Source organism: Cryptomeria japonica, chromosome 3 (assembly GCF_030272615.1).
Source record: "Cryptomeria japonica chromosome 3, Sugi_1.0, whole genome shotgun sequence".
NCBI classification, from domain to species: Eukaryota; Viridiplantae; Streptophyta; class Pinopsida; order Cupressales; family Cupressaceae; genus Cryptomeria; species Cryptomeria japonica.
Window position 1 is genome coordinate 274,079,578 of NC_081407.1, and position 24,172 is coordinate 274,103,749.

General features: G+C 37.8%; 1 protein-coding gene across 4 annotated transcripts in view; it reads right to left on the reverse strand.

The window, feature by feature from the left end:
* The window catches only part of LOC131063902 (uncharacterized), a 210,947-nt gene that overhangs the window by 97,986 nt on the left and 88,789 nt on the right, over window positions 1-24,172 (reverse strand). For all 4 annotated transcript variants that reach the window (XM_057997854.2, XM_057997855.2, XM_059218225.1 and 1 more), the window contains exon 4: window positions 16,969-17,079. In XM_057997854.2, the coding sequence (XP_057853837.2) occupies window positions 16,969-17,079 (111 nt within the window). The remainder of the gene's footprint in view (window positions 1-16,968; window positions 17,080-24,172) is intronic.

The following is a 24,172-nucleotide window of genomic DNA, read 5'->3' on the forward strand; positions in this document are numbered from 1 at the left end:
TATGACTAGTCTTTTCTGCAAAGTCAGGAATGAATCTTCGCAGAAAATTTACCTTACCAAAGAAGGAATGAACAACAGTCTTATTGGACGGCAAAGGTAGATTCTGAATAGATTTAACCCTTTCAGGATCAACTTTTATTCCTTCCTTGGAAACATTATGACCAAGGAGTTTTCCCTCAGTCACCCCAAAAACTGACTTCTTGGGATTAAGGGAGATGTCGTGCTTGCGACATCTTTCAAGTACATCTTGTAAGTGAAAAAAGGTGATTCTCACAATCTTTAGAAAAAACAGTAAGATCATCAAGATACACTACAATATATCTTCCCACAGTACCACGGAAAGCCAAGTCCATAGCTCGTTGGAATGTAGCCCCTGCATTGATCAACCCGAAAGGCATTCTACGGTAGGCAAATGTACCCCATGGAGTAGTAAATGCAATCTTATGTTGATCAAGTTCACTAACTTCAATCTGATTGTATCCCAAAAATCCATCTAACATAGATAACATCTCGAAACCTATCACCGTTTGCAAAACTTGATCCATGATTGGCAAATGGATAATTGTCCTTGAGGACAATTGATTAAGATTTCTGAAATCAACACAAATACGTATTTCTCTATTCTTCTTACGCACTGGCACTATATTTGCCAACCATGTTGAATGATGGATGGGAAAGATAATCCGAGCGTCAAGCAATTTTTGAATTTTAGAAAAAATGGTAACTAAAATTTTTGGATTATACTGGCGCTGCTTCTGTCTGAAAGGTTCTGCACCAAGCTTGAGGGGAATATCATGTTGCACTTCCTTTGGTTGAAAGGATTTTAGATCATCATATGAATATGCCAAGACATCATGGTATTGGCGCAAAAGTTGAATGGACTGATTTCTTTCATCTGAAGTGCAATTATTGCCAATATTGACAAATTTAGGATCATCATCTGATCCAATATTATATTTTTCATATCCCATAGGAGAATCAACACTTTCTTGTTGCCGCCTCTTGATGTAACGGTCATGTTGATCGAAAAGTTTTTCAAGAGAAACCAACCCCTTGGGAATCTTATTTCCTTTCAGTTGAAGGATATTTGCATCTGATTCGGATGATGTTTCAGACATTGAATCTGATGACGAAGAAGTAGGGGAATTACTTCCTTCGAAATATAGGTTGTTAAAACCATCCTCTGCTTGCAGGAAATTATAAATATGTTTATCATCATTGAAGATCTGCCAATGATCCCAATTGTCAGGAACACTAGGTCTCCATATTAACTCAATAATATATTTATCCTGACCAAAATCAAGATGAGGAACCAACAAAGTAGCTGAAACAGTGAGGGAATCAGCCCGGTCATTATACTCATGAGGAACAACTGAGATATTAAAAGAATCAAAATCTTCAATATTTTCCCATACCAAATTGCGGTAATGCTTGAGTCTATCATTCTTAATTTGATATATATTTCTCACTTGACAAACAATTAATTTTGCATCACCCTGGGCATGAAGATTTCTGATTCCTCTTTTCAATGCAACGCTCATCCCTAACAAAAGCGACTCATATTCAGCCGTATTGTTAGTATTAGCAAATTGCAACTTGAAAAAGTAAGGGAAGATCTCTCCCTTAGGAGATATAAGAACTACACCAGCTCCGGATCCATTTGTAGTGCAGCTACCATCAAACTCAAGAGTCCACACATCATTCGAACTGTCGTTTTCATTGGAATGATTAGTGCTGCCTTCATCCAAAACAGATGCATTATCAAAAGAAAAATTGTCATCTTCTTCCATAGGAGAAGATGAACTCTCCTCTTGTGTAGGTGAAGAGTGAAACTCTTCTTGTTGAGAAAGAAATGAAATATTTTCATCAGCAACAGGAGATGAGACTTCTTCAACCATAACATATGAACTAGAAGACCCATCTTCTGATGCTTGATCTTGATCAGTATCAACATCGGAGCTGCTAGAAGGATAATCTTCAGCAAATTCTGAAATTTCATCTATATGAAGATAATAATTCCCAAAATCCGAAGATTCAAAAAGAATTTGAGCATGGGGATCATTAGACTTGACAACCGTGTACTTGGTTTCTCTTTCAAGAATTAGCTTCTGCACAACACCTTTGACAGGTATTCTTGCTACCGTCATATCCATGTCGAGTTTGCCCCAAATGTCCTTGCAAAAATTACAGCCAAGTAACATTCCATATGACGTAGGAACGTCAGCTACCAAGACAGTGATCTTTATTTTATTATTTGGAAAAGCTGCAAATGCAAATTGAGAATCTTTGATTTGCCCAATAAGAGGCACTTGTTTGTTTTCCATGGAATAACAATGACCAAAAGTTTTGGTCAAGGTCAGCCCCAAAGCTTGAGCAACTTTTGCAGGCATGACATTATCAGAAGCACCAGAATCCAAGACACAATTGCTCAATTCAAAACCATTGATCAACAGGGAAATGTAAAAAGGTTCTATCTTTCCTTGAGTAGTGGATGGAATGGTCATCAAATGATTGGGCAAACTCTTGGGTTCTTGAGGGGTAATATTTTCAAGTATAGGACGAGTTTCCTTACTTTTAACAAAATTAGCTAGCCTATCAAATTGATCAAGATTAGCTTGTAGGTACTCAACTTTGGACATTTGGATCTTGGTCTTTCTAGCATGATCAATAATATCAAAAGCTTGAAACGAACCAGCTAGGGAGGAATGAACATTATCCGGCTCTTGTTTGGGGTTAGGCATACTGGGCTTGGGATCAATAGAAGAAGCAAGAGGAGGAGGATTGCTACTTACTTGAATTTTTGCTGCATCCTTTGGAATGTAGGGTAGCGGTGTTCCTCTTATAGCAATAGTCACGGGTGTTTGTAAATCACTTGCAACTTTTACAACTTCTTCTTGTTGGGCCAACCGAGTCTGAGATCTTGTCATTACAGCAAATGCTTGACTATGAGTCCTTTCGACAGCAACAGAGTCATCATAATGCATATAACGTATAGTAGAGTCGCCAGTCACATCTTCTTCTTCTTCTTCTTCTTCTTGAGGAAGAGCAACGTCATCAGACTGATAATCAAAATAAGAAGACTCATTTTGATCCGTCTCATAATAGCCAACTGCTGCCTTTGAAGGAGGTGGTTCAAGCGCAAGCCTCTCAGGAGGCGATGGTAACTTGGGTTGATTCTTAGCAGCATAACTGGCAGCAGCATTAGGATACGTCCGTCTTGGGATATCCTTGTATGAGGCAGGGTAGGAATTCTAATATACTTGCTTCTTTAAAGCAAGAAGTTCATTTGTCAATTTCTGCACCATAGGATCGGTAGAACCAGAAAACGAACCCTCCATATGTGAACCTCCTTTGGACCGATTAGAATCCTTTTTTATTTTACCAGCTAGGATAAAATCGTCCTCAATTTCAGTCGCCATTGATTGAGCAACTTCTAAATCAGCAGGAGATGCTCGCCTTAAGAAGAAACTAACCTCGAGCAACTAAGTATTAATGAAAAAGCACTTGAGATTCTCAGGAGTAGGTTTAGAATTGATAGGAATTCTATTTGCTAATTTATTGAACTTAGCAATGAATTCACGATTGCCTTCATGGGTATCCTTCTTCATTTGGGTCAACTGGGCCAGCAAGGCGTGTTCATCTTCCGTAGGCTTGAAACGTTCCTCGAACTTGTCTCTCAACGAGTTCCAAGAAACAATCAAACCAGCAGCAAGATTGAAAAACCAATCGGCTGCAATACCTTGAAGATTCTCTATGAATAAACGAACAGCAACATCTTGATGTTCAACTCCAAGAACACCACATGCCATATAGAAAGATTTGACATGTTCATCGAGATGTTGCTTTCCATCTCCATTAAACTTGGGAAGATTTTTACGAGAACCTTGTGGAAGTGGATGAAGAGGTGGGGTTAAAGCCAAAGGACCAAAAGCTACTCCCCACGGACCGGGATGAGGAAGCGGAGGTGGACTAGCCATACTAGATAATGAAGATATCAGTGGATTGAAAAAGAAAGAGGAATTTTCACTTGGGATAGATTTCTTTTTCCTTGAAGGAGGGTAACTTGTGGTTCATGAAAGGGAGGATGTACTAGTGAGCAAATGGAATCTAGCTCGTTTAGCAGGAGATATTTCTTCAGGATGTTCACTTCTCTTCCGACGAACGTAAACACGCAAACTTTCCAACTTAGAGAAATGAGAATATTTCCAAGCTCTTATCAACAAGAAACCCAAGAAAAGTTATTTCTTTAAAATCAGCAAGACACTAGTCTTCAAACGAAAGTGTGAGGCTTCCGAATGCGTCCGTGTCCCCAGCGGAGTCGCCAAAAAACTATTGGTTGAAAATTTTGTATACTTGGGAAAATATACAAAATTGTGGTTTCAACCACAGCGTGTAAGTAAAACTCTCCTAATTAAGGGAAGGCTCCCCCTATCTAACTACAACTTTGAAAATAAAATAAGATGGGACAACAATCTTTCTTCTTCTTTCAAGAAAGACAATATTATTTTCTCTTCACAAAAAAGGATAGCAATTGAATATAAACAGCAGTAACCACTTTCAAATGACATGAGAGAAAGGAAATGAATTTTCCTGAAAGCACAAAGACTTCCGTCACTTCCTTTGAGGCGAGACGACAATATCAAGCTCAAAGACATGATCATATGAAGTCCTATCTACCCTTTTCTACACTAATGCTATAAACAACAAGTTATGACAGCTCAAAGACTGAAATACCTTATTCATTTCTTCTTTGAAACAATGAGAAGTAGTGTAAGCTCAAAGACTCACAGCTATTTCCCACACAATCTACTTCTGAATTATGTTTAAGAACAAGTGTAACAACAAAGGCTTACATCTTTTTCCAATCGAACTTCTACTTTAACTAAATTAATCTTCAATACTTGCAGCTCAAAGACTGCAAATCAAATTCAATTAAGCTCTCAAAGAAACGCTTGTAAAGAAGGAAATATTGAACACCAACTCAAAAATGTAGCACAAAGACTCAAAGCTTGAGTAATTTTCTTCTATTCCTTTCAATCTTTCAATTTACACATAAAAGCTCAGAGACTTCTTTGCTGTAAATTTGACAAAGTTTTTGCTTGCTTTCCAAAAGATCCAGATTACAATAGACCCCTCAAGTATTTATAGAAGAGGAGCCTTGAGAAAAAGGTGGGAGGATCCTAACTAACTTGAGAGATTCTCTCAACCACCAAGACTTATTCAATAACTAACTAAGACTTATTCCAACTACAGTCCTAATTGGACACAACTTGTAGTTGCCTTACATGTAATTACAAAAGTGCAAGTAATGTGTCAACTTGCTTTTTACAAAAAATACTTTTACATGTAACTTGTCAAAACAAAACTATTACTAAAGATTACAAAAGTGAGAAAATACAACTAAGTGTTGAAAAACACTTAAAGTTGCAGCACATGAAGACACGAATCCTTTAAACTTGTGGATACTCATTTGTAGTTCCCCGGGATTCAGTTCATGGGTGTTCTTGGCAACAACCATGGTCTTCACAATAGTGTCATGACACCAGAGGAGCGCAGAGTTGTTTTTATCCAGAATGGACTGGATTTCATGCAAAAAGACTTAGTGTTTCATCAACATTTGAATTGAAGTGGCCAAGAATTGTTCGCTCCTCCATTCATTATGAATCCTCATTTGTAAATCAGCAAGAACTTCTTCTTCTGGAATCAGCTCTCCATCTTGATTTAATATGTTGCAAGAGGCCCTTTCACAATGTGAGACAATATCTCAAAAAACTTCACCCTAGAATCTCTTTGCATCATTGATCTCCTCAATGAGGGATTTAAAAACAAAGGCCTTGTTTTCCAGAAGCTCTTCAAATTCCAAGTACATGACCCTGGAAGAGATGATGGCATGCTCTTGCAAAACACTCAGCTATTGTTGGGGCATGGTACGCCAGATTGTCAAACTTTCTTCAACACTTTCCAGATTCTTTTTGAAAGTATTAGAACTCTGATCTAGTTTCTCCTCAATGGTTTCTAACTTAGACATCATCTGAAAAATGTCTTTCATTACTTGTGCACATAGATCATGAAGTTGATCAACCCAGGAATCTAGTGCTTGTACCTTCTGAGCAGCCCTTTCCACTCCACGAATTGATCCTTGGAAACCAGAAGAACCTGTGGAATTACTCCCTTCAGCAGCAGGTTTTGTGATTTTATGAACGGTTGCCATAAGTTGTCGGTTTTCCTCTTCTAGCTTGTCTTTCTTTGCTAGAAGTTCATCACACCTTTGTACCAGCGAAACTGCAGAAAACTGAGCATCATATCTAATGACCTCATGCGTTTGTTTGCCCATTTCTATCCTTGTAACCTTATAGTCAGCAGCTGACATTTCTTCAAGTGGCTTATCTGCAATGGGTTCCACAATTTCAGCTATCTTCATCTTGTTGCTGTCAACAGTTACTCTGGAGATAGTCTTGGCCTTCTTAGCAACTTTGGATCTGGACTGTTTCAGTTGCTGATAATCAAAGGCATCAGGTGAGATTTCTTGCTTCTTCCTTTTCGGAGTAAAAGAGCTAAGCCATGGAGGCAAAGTCATCAACTCTCCTTCAGTAGTAGTTGTAGGCAAAGGAGAAGCAGTTTCTATTTGAATCATCGTGGTTATCCTGGGAGGAATATTTGTTTGGACAGCGACCACGGTTTGCTCAGTTACCAATGGGCATGAAGATTGCCTCATAAACTCTTCAAAATCAGAAGTGGAAGTATCAATTTCTGACAACTGGATGCAAGTACGAAATCCTCAGGAACTTCCAACACACTCTTTTGCTGATGATTGGGAGGTGGCTCGTATGCTGAAATGGGAATAGCATTCTGAGGAGATTCATCCACAAGCAAATCAGGAGGAGAAAAAGGCGTCTCAATGGAAACTGGAGGAATGATCTCATGAGGCGAGTCTGGAACTGGAGACTTAGGAGCATCATCAGATTACTGGCCTTCTTCTGAAATATCTAGATCAGCCACCTGAACATGAAATCGTGATTTTTTTTTCCCACGAACTATAGTTTCCTCAGGAGGAAGCACTACTGCCCGACTTACTCGCAACTTGATCCTTGTGCCCGAAGACGATGCACCTTGTTGTCAATCTGAATCTTAGACTTATGTCCAAGAGGCCCCGTAGAATCATCTTCTTTTCCAACCTTGATTTTTATAAGTCTAACAACATTATTTTTCAGCCATGCGTTGGTGTAAGCCAAGATAGGCTGAAATCTCTGAAGGATAGATATGCACTCTTTGTGTGACCATTGGATCAAAGGAAGTGGAGCTTCCTCAACCCTCCGAGAAATGTATTCAGGATCAAGTATGTGCCCATCATCAATCATCCCTTGTGGGATATCCACCAAGTTCAAATCAACAATTTGCTCAACAGTGAACCTGCAGTAATCCATCTTTAGAACTTCGACTTCTATGCGGAGATCTACCCAGATGTCTTCAATGCAATGCACGTGCACAAAGGATTTCTTAATCTTCTCCTTCATACCCCTGCAATCAAAATCAGCTCTAGGTTTAAACCTTTTGAGCTTGATTTCTTGCATTTCAGTCTCCATGGCCTTAGCTTTCACAGATGTGACAAGGGAATACCGGCCAATTTTCAATGGATTTGTGGTAGAGATCTCCATTCCGACCTTGTGTCTAGCAGACTGAAAAGTGTGGACAGCCATGATCTGTCTTCCCAACTCCATAAGAATGATCCTATCGATTGGGTAACTAGGAAGCATATATGGCTGACCACCATAGCATCCAATTCTCATATAGGTGAAAGTGGGGAACTATAAAAACAAACATCCATATTCGCACACCCTTTCCCATGCCTCATCTCATACCCTTTTGTTCCTCAGATTTCTATCAAACTGACACATGAAATATCCGAAGACTGCATCTTGGACTCATCTAAAATGTAGTTTGTTGGGTCTCAAAGGCAACTGATCATAATATTCCCAAATTGGTATAAGTGAGCGACACCCTTGGTAGAAAGATCTGGAAAGTGTCTAAGTGAAGTTGCCAAGTATACAAAATATGAGTTCATGTAAAAAGTCATGGTGGAAGGGACTGCTGCAAGTTGTTCACACAAGGCATCGCTGATGACTTCTCCCCATGATATATGATGCGACTGCCTTATGAACATGATGAACTGGTACATCCATGGCTCAAAGACATTAGAATGCTCGAGGCCCATCATCCTGCTGAGAAGGGTTATGGTGCCTCCTATCTCCCATTTGAAATCGTAGCGGTACAACTTAGCCCACCTTGAGGAGGAGACTCGTGGCTCTTGGATCCACCTGTTGATATGTCGCTTACAATCTTTTTCTCTTTTCACATAGTAATCAGATGCGATTTCTTTGGAGATTTCCATGTAAACAGGTGTGGGAGGTATTCTGAAAACCTTCTCAATCATATCTGCATCAAGACGAATTATTGCCTCACCATCATCATTTTTGATGATTCTTGTCTCTTTGTCAAAATGATGGGCGCAAGCAAGAACAAATTCAGGTTCTAGGCCAGCCACTGGGAAGGAAGACGCATGATGGATATGGTTGTCCAACAGCCATTGTATGTTGTTATCTTGTGGATCTTCCACCCTCTTGACAAACTCTAACATATCCACATGCCCTATTTTTGTATCTCTAATACGATCCAAAGGGGAAGAAACTTGGGAAGGTGCCACCTCATTCTGATACTTGTCATACTTGTACTTCATCTTTTTTGGAACCGGAGATGATGGCAAATCTGACATTGATTGGAAACCTGGAATATTGTGATGAAGACTTAAAAGTGTTAAAGCGACATCATACTTATTAAGTTCTTTCAAAATTCTGTGATCAAAATAGAAGAGATGGAGATATGATCTGAAAGTTGTATTTTGTCTACTATAGCATGTTTTGAAGACGCACAACACTTATTAATTTCGGTGTGTCCATCCTCCTCAATGTAAGCATGCTATATAAGTGGATGAGGGGTTACATAGTGAAGAGATATGTCTTCCCCCGTGGGAAGCATGAAATAGTACGACTGACGTTACAAAATTTAACAGTCCCTCTTAACTAGGGAGGACACATTTCATGTTAGAGAAAACATCACAATTCATCCATTGATTGTGAAGAGAGGAGATATCACACCATAGTGATATTCAGAGATATGGTTCAACAATGAATATCAAGTCTCATGATACTCACCATAACTCATAGTTATCAAGTAAGGTATGTGCACTGACATCAAGTCACATGATGCCTACCATACTGATAATGATTTCATGGCATGTCCACGAATATTATGTTCATAATATTCACCATGAAGATCTCTATCATAATTATGGTTTATTTAATGATATCAACCAATAGATATCTACCATAATGTCTTAGAGATATATATACTATCATGACATGTCCACAGATATCAAGTCACATGATATCCATCAAGATAGTTAAATTGATAATTGTAAAATCATCACCTTACAATATCAATTTGAAACAAGTGTTCATTATTGAAAAGTCCTCGCCCTTCAATAATGTTCACAGAAGGCCCATGCAATCATGGAGTCACACACGTGAGAAATAAAAGAGTTTACACACTAAACATCTTTAAATATATTAGTATATCAGAATAAATGAGACTCTATCTCAAAATTAAATAACATTTTCAACCATACCAAGTTTATCTCTAAAGTGTTCAATCTTGATCTTGGAGAGAGGCTTGGTAAGAATGTCTGCAATCTGATCACCTATACCAATATAATTCAGTCAGATCACATTCCTTTCCACCATATCTCAAACATAGTGATAAGGAATCTCAATGTGTTTAGACCTATCATGAAATACTAGATTCATTGAAAGCTTGATGCAACTCTGATTGTCACAGTAAATGACAGTATGATTTAAGGGCTGACCGAACATTCCTACAAGCAGTTTCTGAAGCCATACTACTTCTCTTGCTCCCATGGAGGCTGCAATGTATTCAGCTTCTGTAGAACTCTGAGCAACTGGAGACTGTTTTCTACATATCCATGAGATCATTCCTGATCCTAAACTGAAGCAACATCATGATGTGTTTTTCCTATCAACTACGCTTCCAGCCCAATCAGAATCAATGAATCCATGTAGGTCAAGGTCTACTTGTTTATACTTCAAACCAAAACCAATAGTTCCTCGAAGATATCTCAGAATATGTTTTGCAGCAACAAGATGTATTTCTCTAGGTTCACACATGAACTGACTTAGTGCATTAACAGCATAACATATATCAGGTCTTGTGTTTACCAAATACATCAAAGATCCAATAATCTATCTGTAGAGGGTAGGATCTGCAAACTGTGATTCTGTTGTGGTTCTGCAGTTGCTTCCTTTAGTTTGTGCAGATTTGTCTCCATAGGTGTGGTCATGGATCTACAATCCATCATTCCAAATCTCTTGAGTATATGAATGGTGTATTTTCCTTGATTAAGGATTATACCATCTGCCTACTGCCAAACTTCCAATTCAAGGAAGTAGTGAAGAATTCCTAAATCTTTCATATCAAACTCAAAGGCTAATTCTTTCTTACATTGAGAAATACAATTATCCTCTCCTGTGATTAGTAGATCATCAACATAAAGAATAAGAATTAATAATTCACCATTGAGTACCTTGTAGTAGAGATTTGGATCTGCTTCATTCTTGGAAAACCCTAATTCCAAGAGATAGTGATCAATTCTTTCATACCATGCTCTGGGGGTCTGTTTCAGTCCATATAGAGCTTTCTTTAATCTGCAGACATGTGATTCAGCCTTATGAATCACAAAACCTTCAGGTTGCTCCAAATAAACTTCTTCTTCAATCTTACCATTCAGAAAAGCAGTCTTAACATCCATTTGATGTACTTTCCATCCTTCAGATGTTGCAATTGACAAAATTGCTCAGACAGAAGTGTATCTGGAAATAGGAGCAAATGTCTCTTCATAGTCAATACCTTCTTTCTGTGAGAAACCTCTAGCAACAAACCTTGCTTTGTGCTTCTCAATGCTGCCATCTGTTGCATGTTTGATTTTGAAAAGGCATTTAGAAGATACCACAGATTTGCCTTTAGGCCTAGGCACAATATCCCAGACATCATTTTTCAGAATTGACTGATACTCTTCTGACATAGCATCTTTCCAAACTTGATGCTTGAGCACATCTCCAACACAGGAAGGTTCTGCATCAATGATCTCACTCATCAAGGCAGTATAACTGGAAAATAGGTTAGGTCTCTTACTTTCTCTAAAGGTCTCCTTTGGAGCAGCATAATTTTCAGCTTCTTGAAGCATCTTTTTAGCCCAAAGTGGTCTTTTCCTAGTTTCGGGATAATTTTCTTCTAAAGGTAAGCCTTGAACTTCATGCTCAGCATCTCCAGGGGTCTCCCTCTGAATCTCAGGGGTGGAATCCTCATCCAAGCTTGTAGGAGGATCTTGGTGTTCTAATTCATTAGAGCTTTTGGACCTCCTGAATGCTATGTCTTCCTCAAAGATGACATCTCTGCTTAGTTCAATTTGTCTTTGACCAGGTATGTATATTTTGTAGGCTTTAGAGGTTTCACTGTACCCAACAAATACTCCTTTCTTTCCAGAAGGTTCTAACTTTGACCTCTTTTCTTTGGGGACATGAATATACACTGAACACCCAAAGATCCGGAAATGACTTATGTTAGGTTTGTTGCCAGTAAAGGCTTCTTTAGGGGTTTTATTGTCAAGAAGAGAATGAGGACAACTATTTTGAATGTACACAGCTGTCCTAGATGCATCAGCCCAAAATGAGGTTTCTATATTTTGGTCAAACAACATAGCCCTAGCAGCTTCTACTATAGTCCTATTCTTTCTTTCAGCTACCCCATTTTGTTGTGGGTTATAAGGTACAATTAACTCCCTCTTAATCCCAGCATTTATACAATAATCTTTAAACATATCAGAAGTGTATTCCCATCCATTGTATGTTCTTAAGGTTATGATTTTCTTACCTATCATATTTTCTACAAGAGCTTTGAATTCCTTAAATTTAGAAAGGATTTCTTTAGACTCTTTGTACCTCAGAAAATATATCCAAGTCTTCCTAGAATAATCATCTACAAATATTACATAATATAAAAAATCTCCCTAATGAGGGTACAAACATGGGTCCACATAAATCATAATGAACTAATTCTAATACATTTTTGGATTTGTTGTTGCTTGAATTAAAAGACCCTTTAGTATTCTTTCCCAAGGCACACCCTTTGCAAGCTCCTTCAGATTTTTGACTTAGCTTGGGTAAGCCGATCACCATCTTCTCTATCTTAGGTAGGGCATGGAAATGAAGGTGCCCTAATCTTCTGTACCAAAGTTCATTCGAATCTGGAGTATCATGAATCAAGGCTAGAGGTGGAGTGGTGCAAAGTCTGTAGAGGCTCCCTTGTCTTACTCCAATGGTGTGGGCTTTCTTGATGGTGGAGTTCTTTGGCCAAGCAAGTACCTTTCCTTCCATAAAGGTTAATTTGTAACCCTTAGCTTCAAGTGCAGAAACTGAGACAAGGTTTCTCTTTATACCAGGTACAAATAGAACTCTAGTCAACTGTAGAGATATGCCTAACTTTAGGTTGATATTGCAGGTTCCTATTCCCATAACTGGATAATGTGAGTCATCACCAATTGTCACTTCTTCATTTGAACTTTCCACAAGTGTATCTAGGTGCTCACGAAATCCAGTGATGTGTCGAGATGCTCCGCTGTCAATCGCCCATGTGTTGAAACTGGAGATGACTTAACTAGAGAGGGCTAAGTAGAAGAATAGCTTCTCGGAATTACTCCCTTCTTAATTTCTATCATTGAAGCTTGTTGTTTGATCCTGTCTGGACACTTCATTGCATAGTGCCCATATTGGTCACATCTGAAACATTGTACTTCAGAAATGTCTCTTTTTCTTTGAAGACCTCTTCCCATTTGAGTTGTTGTCCCTCTTTCTCTTAAAGTTCTTCTTTCCTTTCTTGTGGGAATTAGAGTTTAGAACTTGAATGTTTTGTTTTATTCCTCTTGTGACAAGCCGAGATTCCTCTTGAATGCAATTGGTTTTCAATCTATCAAACTTGGGAAATTTAGAACGAGCACTGATTCCTTGAATGAACGATTCCCATGAGGTAGGAAGTCCATTTAGGGCCATCATAGCAAGTTCTTTGTTGTCTACTAGATGTCCAATAGTGGATAGTTGATCCCTAAGCTCAGTGATCCTCAAGAAATAGGATGTAACTATTTCTCCTTTATTCATCTTTATATGGTGTAGTTGATTCTTTAGGGTGAGGGCCCTGCTAGTGTTGTTGATTTCATAAATGTCAGCTAGTGCTTTGAACATCTGAAAGGCTATCTCATATTTAGAAATAACTGGTACAATGTGGTCTCTTACTGAATCCACAATTATCTTAAGGGCCTTCTCACTGTCCTTGTTCCACTAAATTTTCTCTGTATCATCAAAGGGTTCAGGAATTTCACTTTTGACATGGGAGTCAATTTTATTTTCTTTCAAAAAAAGCATGATCCTGAATTTCCAAGACACAAAATTTGATGCTCCATCTAATCTATCTTGAAACCTAACTCCGGTTGCCATTAGGATTATGGGAATGTGATCTTAGTAAGAGTCTAGTGAAAGATTATGAGATCGTTACAGAATTTTAATATGATCTTCCTTAACTTGGCCGTGATACCATGTTAAGTTCTTTCAAAATTATGTGATCAAAATAGAAGAGATGGGGATATGATCTAAAAGTTGTATTTTATCTGCTATAGCGTGTTTTGAAGATGCACAACACTTATTAATTCCGGTGTGTCCATCCTCCTCAATGTAAGCATGCTATATAAGTGGATGAGGGGTTACGTAGTGAAGAGATATGTCTTCCCCCGTGGGAAGACACATCTCTTCCCTACATACCTCTCACCACAGTATATAAACTAGTCACCATTTACTTACCCGATCGGAAGGAGTGCAACTTGTTTAAGAATCGCTTTACCACCTGATACCATGAACGGTGTGTATATATATATATATATATATATATATATATATATATATATATATATATATATATATATATATATATATATCGGAAGCATGAAATAGTACGACTGATGTTACAAAATTTAACAATACTCAATTGCAAATAACATTCTTCCTTCTTCAAAATGGGAAAAACTTTGACTCTTGAACTTCACGATTTTGTGAGATGAAGAGGGGAAATATATGGAAATGGGAAAAACTTGACTTTGACCAATTTCGGATCTTGGGGAAATTTTTGCAAGTATACAAGTTGGTAAGAACATACATGCAATCGGGGTTTTAAAACACGAATGCAAGTACACTTGTAAATTTGCAAATGGAGAAATGGATGGAAAATGAGAATTTGACTTGTCGAAAATGACGGAAATGGAAAGAACGGATATGGAAAACATGAATGGATAGAAATGGGAAAATCCGAGAATGTCATTTTGATGAAAACGGGAAGAACTTTTCAACATGTAATCCGGTTTTTAAAACCCGAATTTGAAAGGGGGGGAATTTCATATCTTTTCAACTTGGAATTTCAACCAAAAATGGTTAAATTCCTTAACCGTAAGGGAAGAACAAAAATTTCCAGCCAACTTGTAATCGGGATTGAAAATTCTGAATACAAGTAAAGAGGGAAAAAGGGGAAGAACAATGCAATTCAAAAATTGCATATCCAGGGGAAAAATTCTCTCACAAAAACCGATTTTTGAGGGAAGAACAACATATTTACAAAAATGCAACTAGAAAGGAAAACTAAGAAAACAAGAAAATAATAAAATGAAACAAGAAAGAAAGGAAAACATACCTTGAATGAAACGGAAAATGCTTCTCCAAAAATGCAATCAATCTTTGAATGAAGAAGAATATCTCTAATAAATAGACACAAACTGTAATCCAAACCCTTGCCACGTTTTTTAAAAACGTCTTTAGCAGCAAAAACATGGTTATAGATGCAAGAAAATAGGGCCAAATCCTTAAGGAAATACCATGTATGAGAGTCTCAAATCCAAATGCCCAAGGATGGAGAGAAAACACGGCATCAAATCCTTCCAATACGTAACCAAAGGAGGGTCACATGGAAAACGATTTTGAAGAAGTAAAACACAGTAAATGGAGTGTAAACCGTTTACCAAATCAAATGCAACATGTTTACAAACTCACAAAAAACGCCTTGCAATCATTTCGCCTTCTTGATCCATGAATTTCTCCATTAAATCTTGCTTGAAATTCTCAAAACCGTTTTTTCCTTGCAATCGGGTTTTTGGAAAACAAGTGCAAGTTTGAATTTGCATAAAAGAATGAAAATCAGGATTTTTTGACCAAATAGCAAGTTTGAATTTTCACTTTCCGTCAACAAAGCCAAAATCGGGATTTTTGGAACAAAATGCAAGTTTAAAATAGTCAAAAATGCACTTTATAAGCAAAATCAGGTTTTTTAGACCAAAGTGCAAGTTTAAAATCACTTGCAAAGGGGAAATAAAACCCCTACAACAAGTTATAATTTACTTGCACACATGTAATAGGGGTTTAAAATCCCTATAACATATAAAAACCATTAAAGTAGGGGTTTTTGGAAAGAACTACAAGTTTACTTGTAACTTAACCAAAAAATCCCTATTTTAACTGAAAAAAGTCAAAAAACAATAAAAACAATAAAGGGAAAATTTAAAACAAATTACAAGTTTTCATTTTTTAATAAAGTGCACATGTAATAAGCTAAAAATTTCCCTACAAAGACCAAAACAATGGAAATTATTAAAACTTGCAGTTCAAGGAAAATTCTCCACCTGCAGTCGGGATTTTAAAACCCAAAATTGAAGGATGGACTGAGGATTAAGCCAGTCCAAGGATTAGTCGAAATTCTACCTTGGGAAGCGTGCCATAGAGTAAAAAATTTCATTTTTTCACAAAAAATTTATGTTATGGTCCTTCATTTTTGGAATTCCAAAAATGAGGACAACACATATTGTGGTGATTATTATTACTATTAGCACTCGGTTGTCTACATATCATATTTAACCATTTTCTATGTTCTCCAACTAAAACCTTGATCAATTACACAAACTCTTGATTCTCTTTCCGAGTGTTGGTTTGTCTAGATTCTTTGACATCACACAAGTTAATACACTGATTGGTTTATTATTTGATTTTATCCCACCTTCCTAGTTGCATTGATAGTTTAATTTTTTGTTATTACACCCCCTGCATCATGTTGTAAGTGTCATTGATTCTCCATCTTATGCTTCGGCAGGCTTCCTTGCTAATGAGCTCCAACCTTATATAGGTCACACTTCAACTTTCATCCACAACTCTACTAGCTTAGTTAATAGAATTGATAATCATAAACAAAATGACAAAGATCTTGTTAGTTTTAATGTAGTTTCAAATGTGAATTTTACAAATAGAAAACTGGAATTACAATGGGTTCTCCCTTCTCCACTATTTTAAGCAATCTTTTCATAAAATATTTTGAATATAAATTCCCTTGATTGTCTTCCTCTCAAAACAAATGTTGTTATTCCGTCAAAGCTGCATTGTAAATAAATGTCTTAACCTCCATAAAAATTAATTGCCAGATATTTCTCTTACCCTTACATTCACCCATACATTTATGCCTTGCCCTCATCCTTCCTCTTAACCCTAACCCAACCCCTACCCTTACAATCAACTATTGTTACCTTGATCTTACACTTATTTTTACAGAAAAAAAAAGCCAAATTAGTTTCAATTTCAATTCAATTTGTTTTGTATTTTAATTTTTCGATAAATATTAATTTTCATTTTCATAACTCTTGTTTATCTCTATATTTTACATATGGGAAGCAAATGTCTAAAACTAGCCATTGGGTTTTCTAACAAATTCAAAAGAAATGAAAACTACAAGATCATAACAAAACATCAGATTTTTTTGCTATACCTCTCAATCCTCCACCAAGCATCTGGCACATTTCTTCAAGAGCTTTCCTCTCTCTTTGACTTTTTTCTTCCTTGGATATACCGTCAGAAGGTGCGATATCACCAACAATAGCTACACAAACAAGATGATTGCTTAGAATTTCTTATAATTTGAAGTCATAGAACAAATAACAACAAAATGGTCAATAGCTTTGCACCTCAAAATTTAGACAAAAATAACAGCCAAGTTATTGCAAGAAAAGGAATGATAATGCAAATCTAAATTTAAGACATTATCTTCAGCACTTTTGTGAGAAAATTATGCAAGTTACATTTATATTTTTTAAGGCAATAGATATTTGATAGGCATAGTGTTGACGCCATGTTAAGGATTTAACAAATACGCAGTTGCATCAATGTAATGTCCCTTTTTGTAAATGCCCTAGTTTTTGCCCTAAAATAGCAATTTCCAAGTAAAACAAGAAAAGGAATAGAGGAACATTAACTTAATCATATAGATATACCTAATTTATTGATGGAATTCAACCGTAGGGAAGCTAGGATAAGGTGACTTAATAGGGTGTCTGAGAGATACTCTACCCTAACCCCAAGAGCAGATATACCATCCCTCTTGGCCTCATGTGGCCCGTACCATCCATATGAGGTGGTGTTCCTAGTGAGGTGTGTTGAATATTTTGTCATTGATGTCAAAGGTTTGTTGAAAAGAGAATCGGAATGAAATACTAGTCAAGCTACTGATTATTCATCAGATTTTCATCAGCTACTTGGTTGTGTGCTTGAGCTACTTGGCTGCCTAGTTGAGCTGCTTGGTTGTGTGCTTGAGCTCCTTGGCTACCTAGTTGAGCTACTTGGTTGTGTGCTTAAGCTGCATGGGTGTCTGCTTGAGCTGGCTGCTTGTCCACTTCACCTACCTGCCTGTCTACTTCCTTGTGCCTAGTCAAAATTATCTGCCACATCAGTTTTGAAGGATGACTCTTCATATCAGCCAATAAAAAGCAGCACATTTACCTCATTAATGGGCTGCAATGGTCTTTTCAAAATGGGAGAGAACTTATTATGTTTTCAGGTGCGTCAGAATTTAATAATAGGCATTTTTGTTGGAAACGCTCTCTCTAATTGCTTTATCCTTTTTCTTAGATCTGACGGCCTGCAGAGGTGTAAGGCATTTTGAGAGTGGAGTAGCTTCGAATATTGTCTTTCTGCCTTTATGAACCAACAGAGATACCTTTTGAAGAATACGTGATTTTGTGGGTGAGTTTCTTGCATTGTTGTCGCGTTGATATAAGTCAAGCCATTTTGACTATCACGTGTTTAGCAAGAATGGTGTCAATTCGAATCATTTTGGGACTGTTGCATTTTTACTTGTGAGACTATTTTTGGAGAATGAGTATGGTATTTGCTAATTCTGAGTATGCGTGGAAGAAGACTTTTGCAGGCTTCAAGTCTTTTTGTATAATATGTGAGATCGTGGATGTAGAGGTAGGCACTTTTTCTGTCAGATGTGTTGTTCTTCTCATTGTGTTTTACTTGGGAGACGACTTTTGGATACATATGTTTTGGTGCTCGCTGATTTTAGTATGATTTTTTATCCACCGCATTTTTGGTTGTATACTGTAAAAAATTGTTGACTAGCCCAAGCGATTTTGTGTTGAAAAACATTATTTTACAGCGTGTGGTGTGAATTTAGCATGACACTTCTCTGTTTTGGTGAGTGGAATGATTTGCAGGAGATGATATAGAGTCGACGATTCTGAAACAGTCCTTTTTGAATGAAAAAGAGTATGGCATGAAGATCAATCTGTCCATCTGCTGCTGTTGATTTCAGTCTGATATCCATTATGATAAGCTGAACGAAGTTAGTGCTCTCAGTGAGTTGGTGCTCACTTATGTATTTCTGAGTTGGTGTTCATTTGGTAATTGAAAGCTATTGATGTGCTATGGTTTTTTACCCGAAAGGGTTTTCCATGTGAAATTCGGTGTTCGCATCTTGATGTTTGCTCTCTATGTTTTATGTGGTTTCTTATAGAATCAAAAGATGGGAACCAAAGTTTAAAGCATAAGAAATCCTCGTTAAAAGACCACGGACCGTTTTCTAACACCTTTTCCTTGTCCTCAAGGGAATCAAATTCAAGAATGTAGAACCCCAAATTTGACGATGAAGAACCCCCTGGCATAGGGGTAAATGCAAACCTTTTCCTCTATGCCATCTTTCTAGTTTTCAGTGATCCATGAATGGAGATCGCACAATTTCAGCTATGTTTTTGTAAACCTGCAAGCAAGAATTCTTCCCTATCACTAATCACACTGCCCAAACTAATCTCGGAAACATTGTTGACAGGGACAGAACTAGCAAATGGAAATCTAAAAAACATGCCACATCTTACTGCATCAAACTTGCGGAGCTCATGGATAGAAACATAGCATGTAGACTACGGGTACCTATTGATTGTATGGTAGTGCTCGTTAACCACAGGCAAACATCAGATCTGTTGCCTTCCCAACCATAGACGATAAGCTCTTATCGTCACCCCCGAGCACTATATGTCCTTCATGTTATTGAATTCATATCTATTGATGCAATCATGACCTTGCATATATATGAATCAATACCTCCTAATAGACCTCAAGTCGGCCATATACTTTTGGCGCCAAGGATAGGATCAGACCTATATATTACAGGTTACGTATGAGTCTCCCTTAGTTGCAAGTTACATTTAACTTAATCACAAGTTACACACAAGTAGTTCGCCCAAATAGGGCCTGCCCCAAATTAGACTCATACAACTAAGACATCCAAATGCCAAGGCCGACAGGCCACTTGGCATTTTGTCCACTAGGTCGGCCCTAGAAGGGATCCGACCTAGCTACACAACAACACTACCTCTTAGCTAGGGAGGATTCCTTCTGAATAACCAAGTCACATAGTGACTACCACCATGGCTACTCCCATGAATAATACGTTCACCATAGCTACTCCCAGAGGGTGAACAAGCACATCATGGAATTTCTTCCATGATACCCACCATACCTACTCGCAGAGGATGGGCTCACCATGCCTACTCGCAGAAAGTGGAAGAGGGCTTTCACCTCAACCTTCTCCCAGAGAAGGATGCATTACCAACATGCCTACTCGCAGAGGGTGGAACAAGAGCTGGAACCTCAAACTTCTCTCACAGAGAAGAATGCACAACAAGGGTTGATACCTCAAACTTCTCTCACATAGAAGAATGCATAACAAGGGCTGATACCTCAAACTTCTCTCACAAAGAAGAATGCATAACAAGGGATTGCACCTCGAACTTCTCCCTCACAGAGAAGAACTCATTAACAAGGGATTGCACCTCGAACTACTCCCTCACAGAGAAGAACTCATTAACAAGGGCTTTCACCTCGAACTTCTCCCTCACAAAGAAGAACTCATTAACAAGGGCTTTCACCTCAAATTTCTCCATCAAAGAGAAAAATGCATTAAAATGTCAGGCTCCCTCTGAAACTGAAAAACAAGCTCCCTTTGAAGCTGAAACGTCAGGCTACCTCTGAAGCTGAAAACAAGCTCCCTTTGAAGAACACAGGATCTACATTTAGGCGGTTAGGCTCTATAGAAGGAATCCACTCTGATACCATGTTGATTGTATGGTAGTGCTCGTTAACCACAGGCAAACATCAGATCTATTGCCTTCCCAACCATAGACAATAATCTCTTATCGTCACCCCCGAGCACACTATATGTCCTTCATGTTATTGAATTCATATCTATTGATGCAATCATGACCTTGCATATATATGAATAAATACCTCCTAATAGACCTCAAGTCGGCCATATACTTTTGGCGCCAAGGATAGGGTCAAACCTATATACTACAAGTTACATATGAGTCTCCCTTAGTTGCAAGTTACATTTAACTTAATCACAAGTTACACACAAGTGGTTCGCCCAAATAGGGCTTGCCCCAAATTAGACTCATACAACTAAGACATCCAAATGCCAAGGCCGACAGGCCACTTGGCATTTTGTGCACTAGGTCGGCCCTAGAAGAGATCCGACCTAGCTACACACAACAGTACCAAATATGGGTCACACCCATTTTATAGATACAAATATAATTTAAAATATGATCACCACAGAAGAAAGGTGGATATAGTGCCATATGATAGAGGAATGAGGAAAGATAGAATATATATAAGGGAGATATATGATATGAATGTATGAGGAAAAATAGAATATACAAAAGCGAGATATAAGATATGAATGTATAAGGAAAGATGAGTATACAGAAGGGAGATATATGATATGAATGTATAAGGATGTATAAGAGGGTGTATATGATATACTAAAGGAATATGATTAATGCAAGTACTTTTGGGTATCAATCTAATGTGTTATACATGTTCTTACCACACTGTTAATTAGGATATCTTATGTCCAAATCTAGTTCTCTATTCTCCTTAATAGGACTAACTCTAGGGTATTATTGTGATGTTTTCAAACACCACCCCATTGCAAATGGGGAACCCCTCTTTTTGTTGAATAAACCAAGTCTTTCGCAATCTATGTCGTCTCCCAACCCTAAGGAATGAGTTGTAAGGTCTTGTTGGTCTGGATTTTTATCTTTGAAAGTAATGAAATTACTATGTAGGGAATGAATTTTTAAGGAATTTACAACCTAGACAGGATGCAGTCTTAATATTGTCATCAAATTAAGAATTAGGATTTTCAAAGTATTTTCAAACTGCATTGTGTTTATTGATTATCCTTTGAACTTTGCATTTTGTTAACCTATCAACTGGATTGATACTTGTACTTCACAACGTTTCCTTGTCTTTTTCAGGTACATTGCAGGGAGCAAGACTTTGGATGCTAAGAAGAGGACATCATTAAGTGGATGATATCATCATCCAAGGAAGAGATTGCAGTGATAGAACAAAGTATGCACATGCAGAGGAATGGCATGATGGATATTTAGCTAAATGTCAAGATAACTCTGAGAATTGATATGAAGAAATGAAGGAGAAACAACCAAATTTTGGTTAAGTCCGCAAGTGTTTTGGAGAAATTTGGCTAAGTCTGGAAGGAAGTATCGTCTATTTTAAGTTTTTCATCCTTCAAACTTAGAAATGCGGTCAGTAGCCTAGGGCATTGTGAAATATGAGCGAAGCATTGAAAAGAGAACCCTTCAAGGAAGTTGCCAATTAAATTTGAGTGAATTCTAAGAACTTGCTATTTTTAGTACGTTTCACGACAGCCCGGGACTAATTTTGCATTTAAACAAACTTACTATTTTTAGTGAGTGTCACTATGTCCCAGTTTACCCTAATTTGGTGTTTGGAAGAACTTACTATTTTTAGTTAGTTTATTTTTGGAAAGTCTATCTCTAGCAACTGGCAAAGCATTGATAACTGAATGTTCCTAAATATCCAATTCTAAATCCAGAAAAGTTGAAGAGCAGGCAAGTGATCAAATTGTAGCTATCTGGAAATCCTCCTTGAAAAGGACAAGGCGTGGAAAATCTATTCTTGGGTGCAATTCCCAAGAACAAGAGGAATCTTCCAAAGTTCAAAAAATCCTTCACCTAGCTCGAAATGCACAAGATCCAAAAGAGTGGGCACAATCCTCATGAAGTGGAGGAATTTTCCAAACACTCGAAATTCCTCCATGACCCGAAGAATGTGCCATCCTCCCTCCTTGGACGCAAATCCAGGTAGGATTTTCCCTATAGGAGGAAATTCCTCCTTGACCTCCCAAATGCGCAATGTGCCCAGCCAAGCTCCTAGGGTCCAAAATCCAAGAAAAGGATATTTTCCTCATGACCAAAATTCCTTCCTTCAAGACAGAATTCTTGGAAAACGTGTAAAATTGGCTAAGTATTGAAAATTACTTCCTTAGGACTCCCGAGCAGGACAAAATTCTTGGAAAATGAATATTAAGTGTTAGAAAATTCCTCCTTCAAGACAAGAACATGCCCAAGCATTCACAAGATGTGAAATGGCAAAACTTCACAAGGAAAGGAATTTTTCCTTCTCCAGGGTCGATATGCGCTCACGAATTCCTTAGAAATGAAAAAGATCATTAAATTTTCTCCAAGGCAAAGATATCCTTCAGTTACTCCCAAATGCGCCCAAGCAATTTCAAGGCATGGACAAGATGAAATTTCACCAAGGAAAAGTTCCTTCTCCAAGCCCCATATACACCCAACTGTATGAACTCATGGAATAAATGCAATTTGATCAAGTATAAAAAAATTCCTTCTTTCCCTTCCAAATGCACCCAAGTATCCAGAGAGGCAAGAAATGATGAAATTTTAGTAAGTTTGGGAAGAATCCTCCATGTCATTTCGTGTGCACCCAAGCAAGAAGAATCCTCCACCATGAAGAATTAGTGCCCAAACATGGAGAATCCTTCCACCTATCTCAAATGTGCCCATAGCAGAAATGTAACTAGAGACATAGAATTGAAATTCCTAAGGAAATATTTTGATAAAACATGGCATTCTTGACAAGTCAAAAAATGATAAACATCAAGGATTCATCCATCCAATCCAAAGACAACATCAAGACATCAAGAGGCATGGAGGTCCAAGATGAGCAGATCCAGTTTATGACATCCAAGTGGAAGAAGAATTCCAGTCCCAAACGTCGAGGAGGACATTCAAACTCCAAACATCCAGTTCAAGGCATTCCAAGGTTCAAGACCTCAAAGATCAAAGTTCAAGTGCAAATGTAGAAGGAAGAATTTCCTCCATAAATCCAGAATCAAAAGTCAAAAAGTTCAAGTGTGAAAGATTTCAATAATGACAAAATTGTCAATAGGGAAGGATAATCCAAGAAGGTAAATTCCCAAACCCAAGTACGTGGAAAGAAGAAAATGATCAAGGATAATTTCAGAAAAGTTGATCAAAGTTAAAACCTTGGTCCAGATGATGCAATTTGAGAATATACTCTATCACAATCAGTAAAAATAGAATATTCTTCGTGATGAGTTACCGGATCCACATGGCATCCAACATGTTGAGGTGGCACCTCATCATCTTCTCCGACCAATCACATGTTTCCAAACCATCATGACCAAATACAATGCATTTGCCGCCAAGGAGAGGGATAGTGGGCGTTTTAGGGCAAGAATCTATAAAATGCTTGATGTAGTGGCGGTTCATTTAATGCATAGTAGCACCTTACTTGGAATGTTGGGTCATTTAATGCAAAGTGGG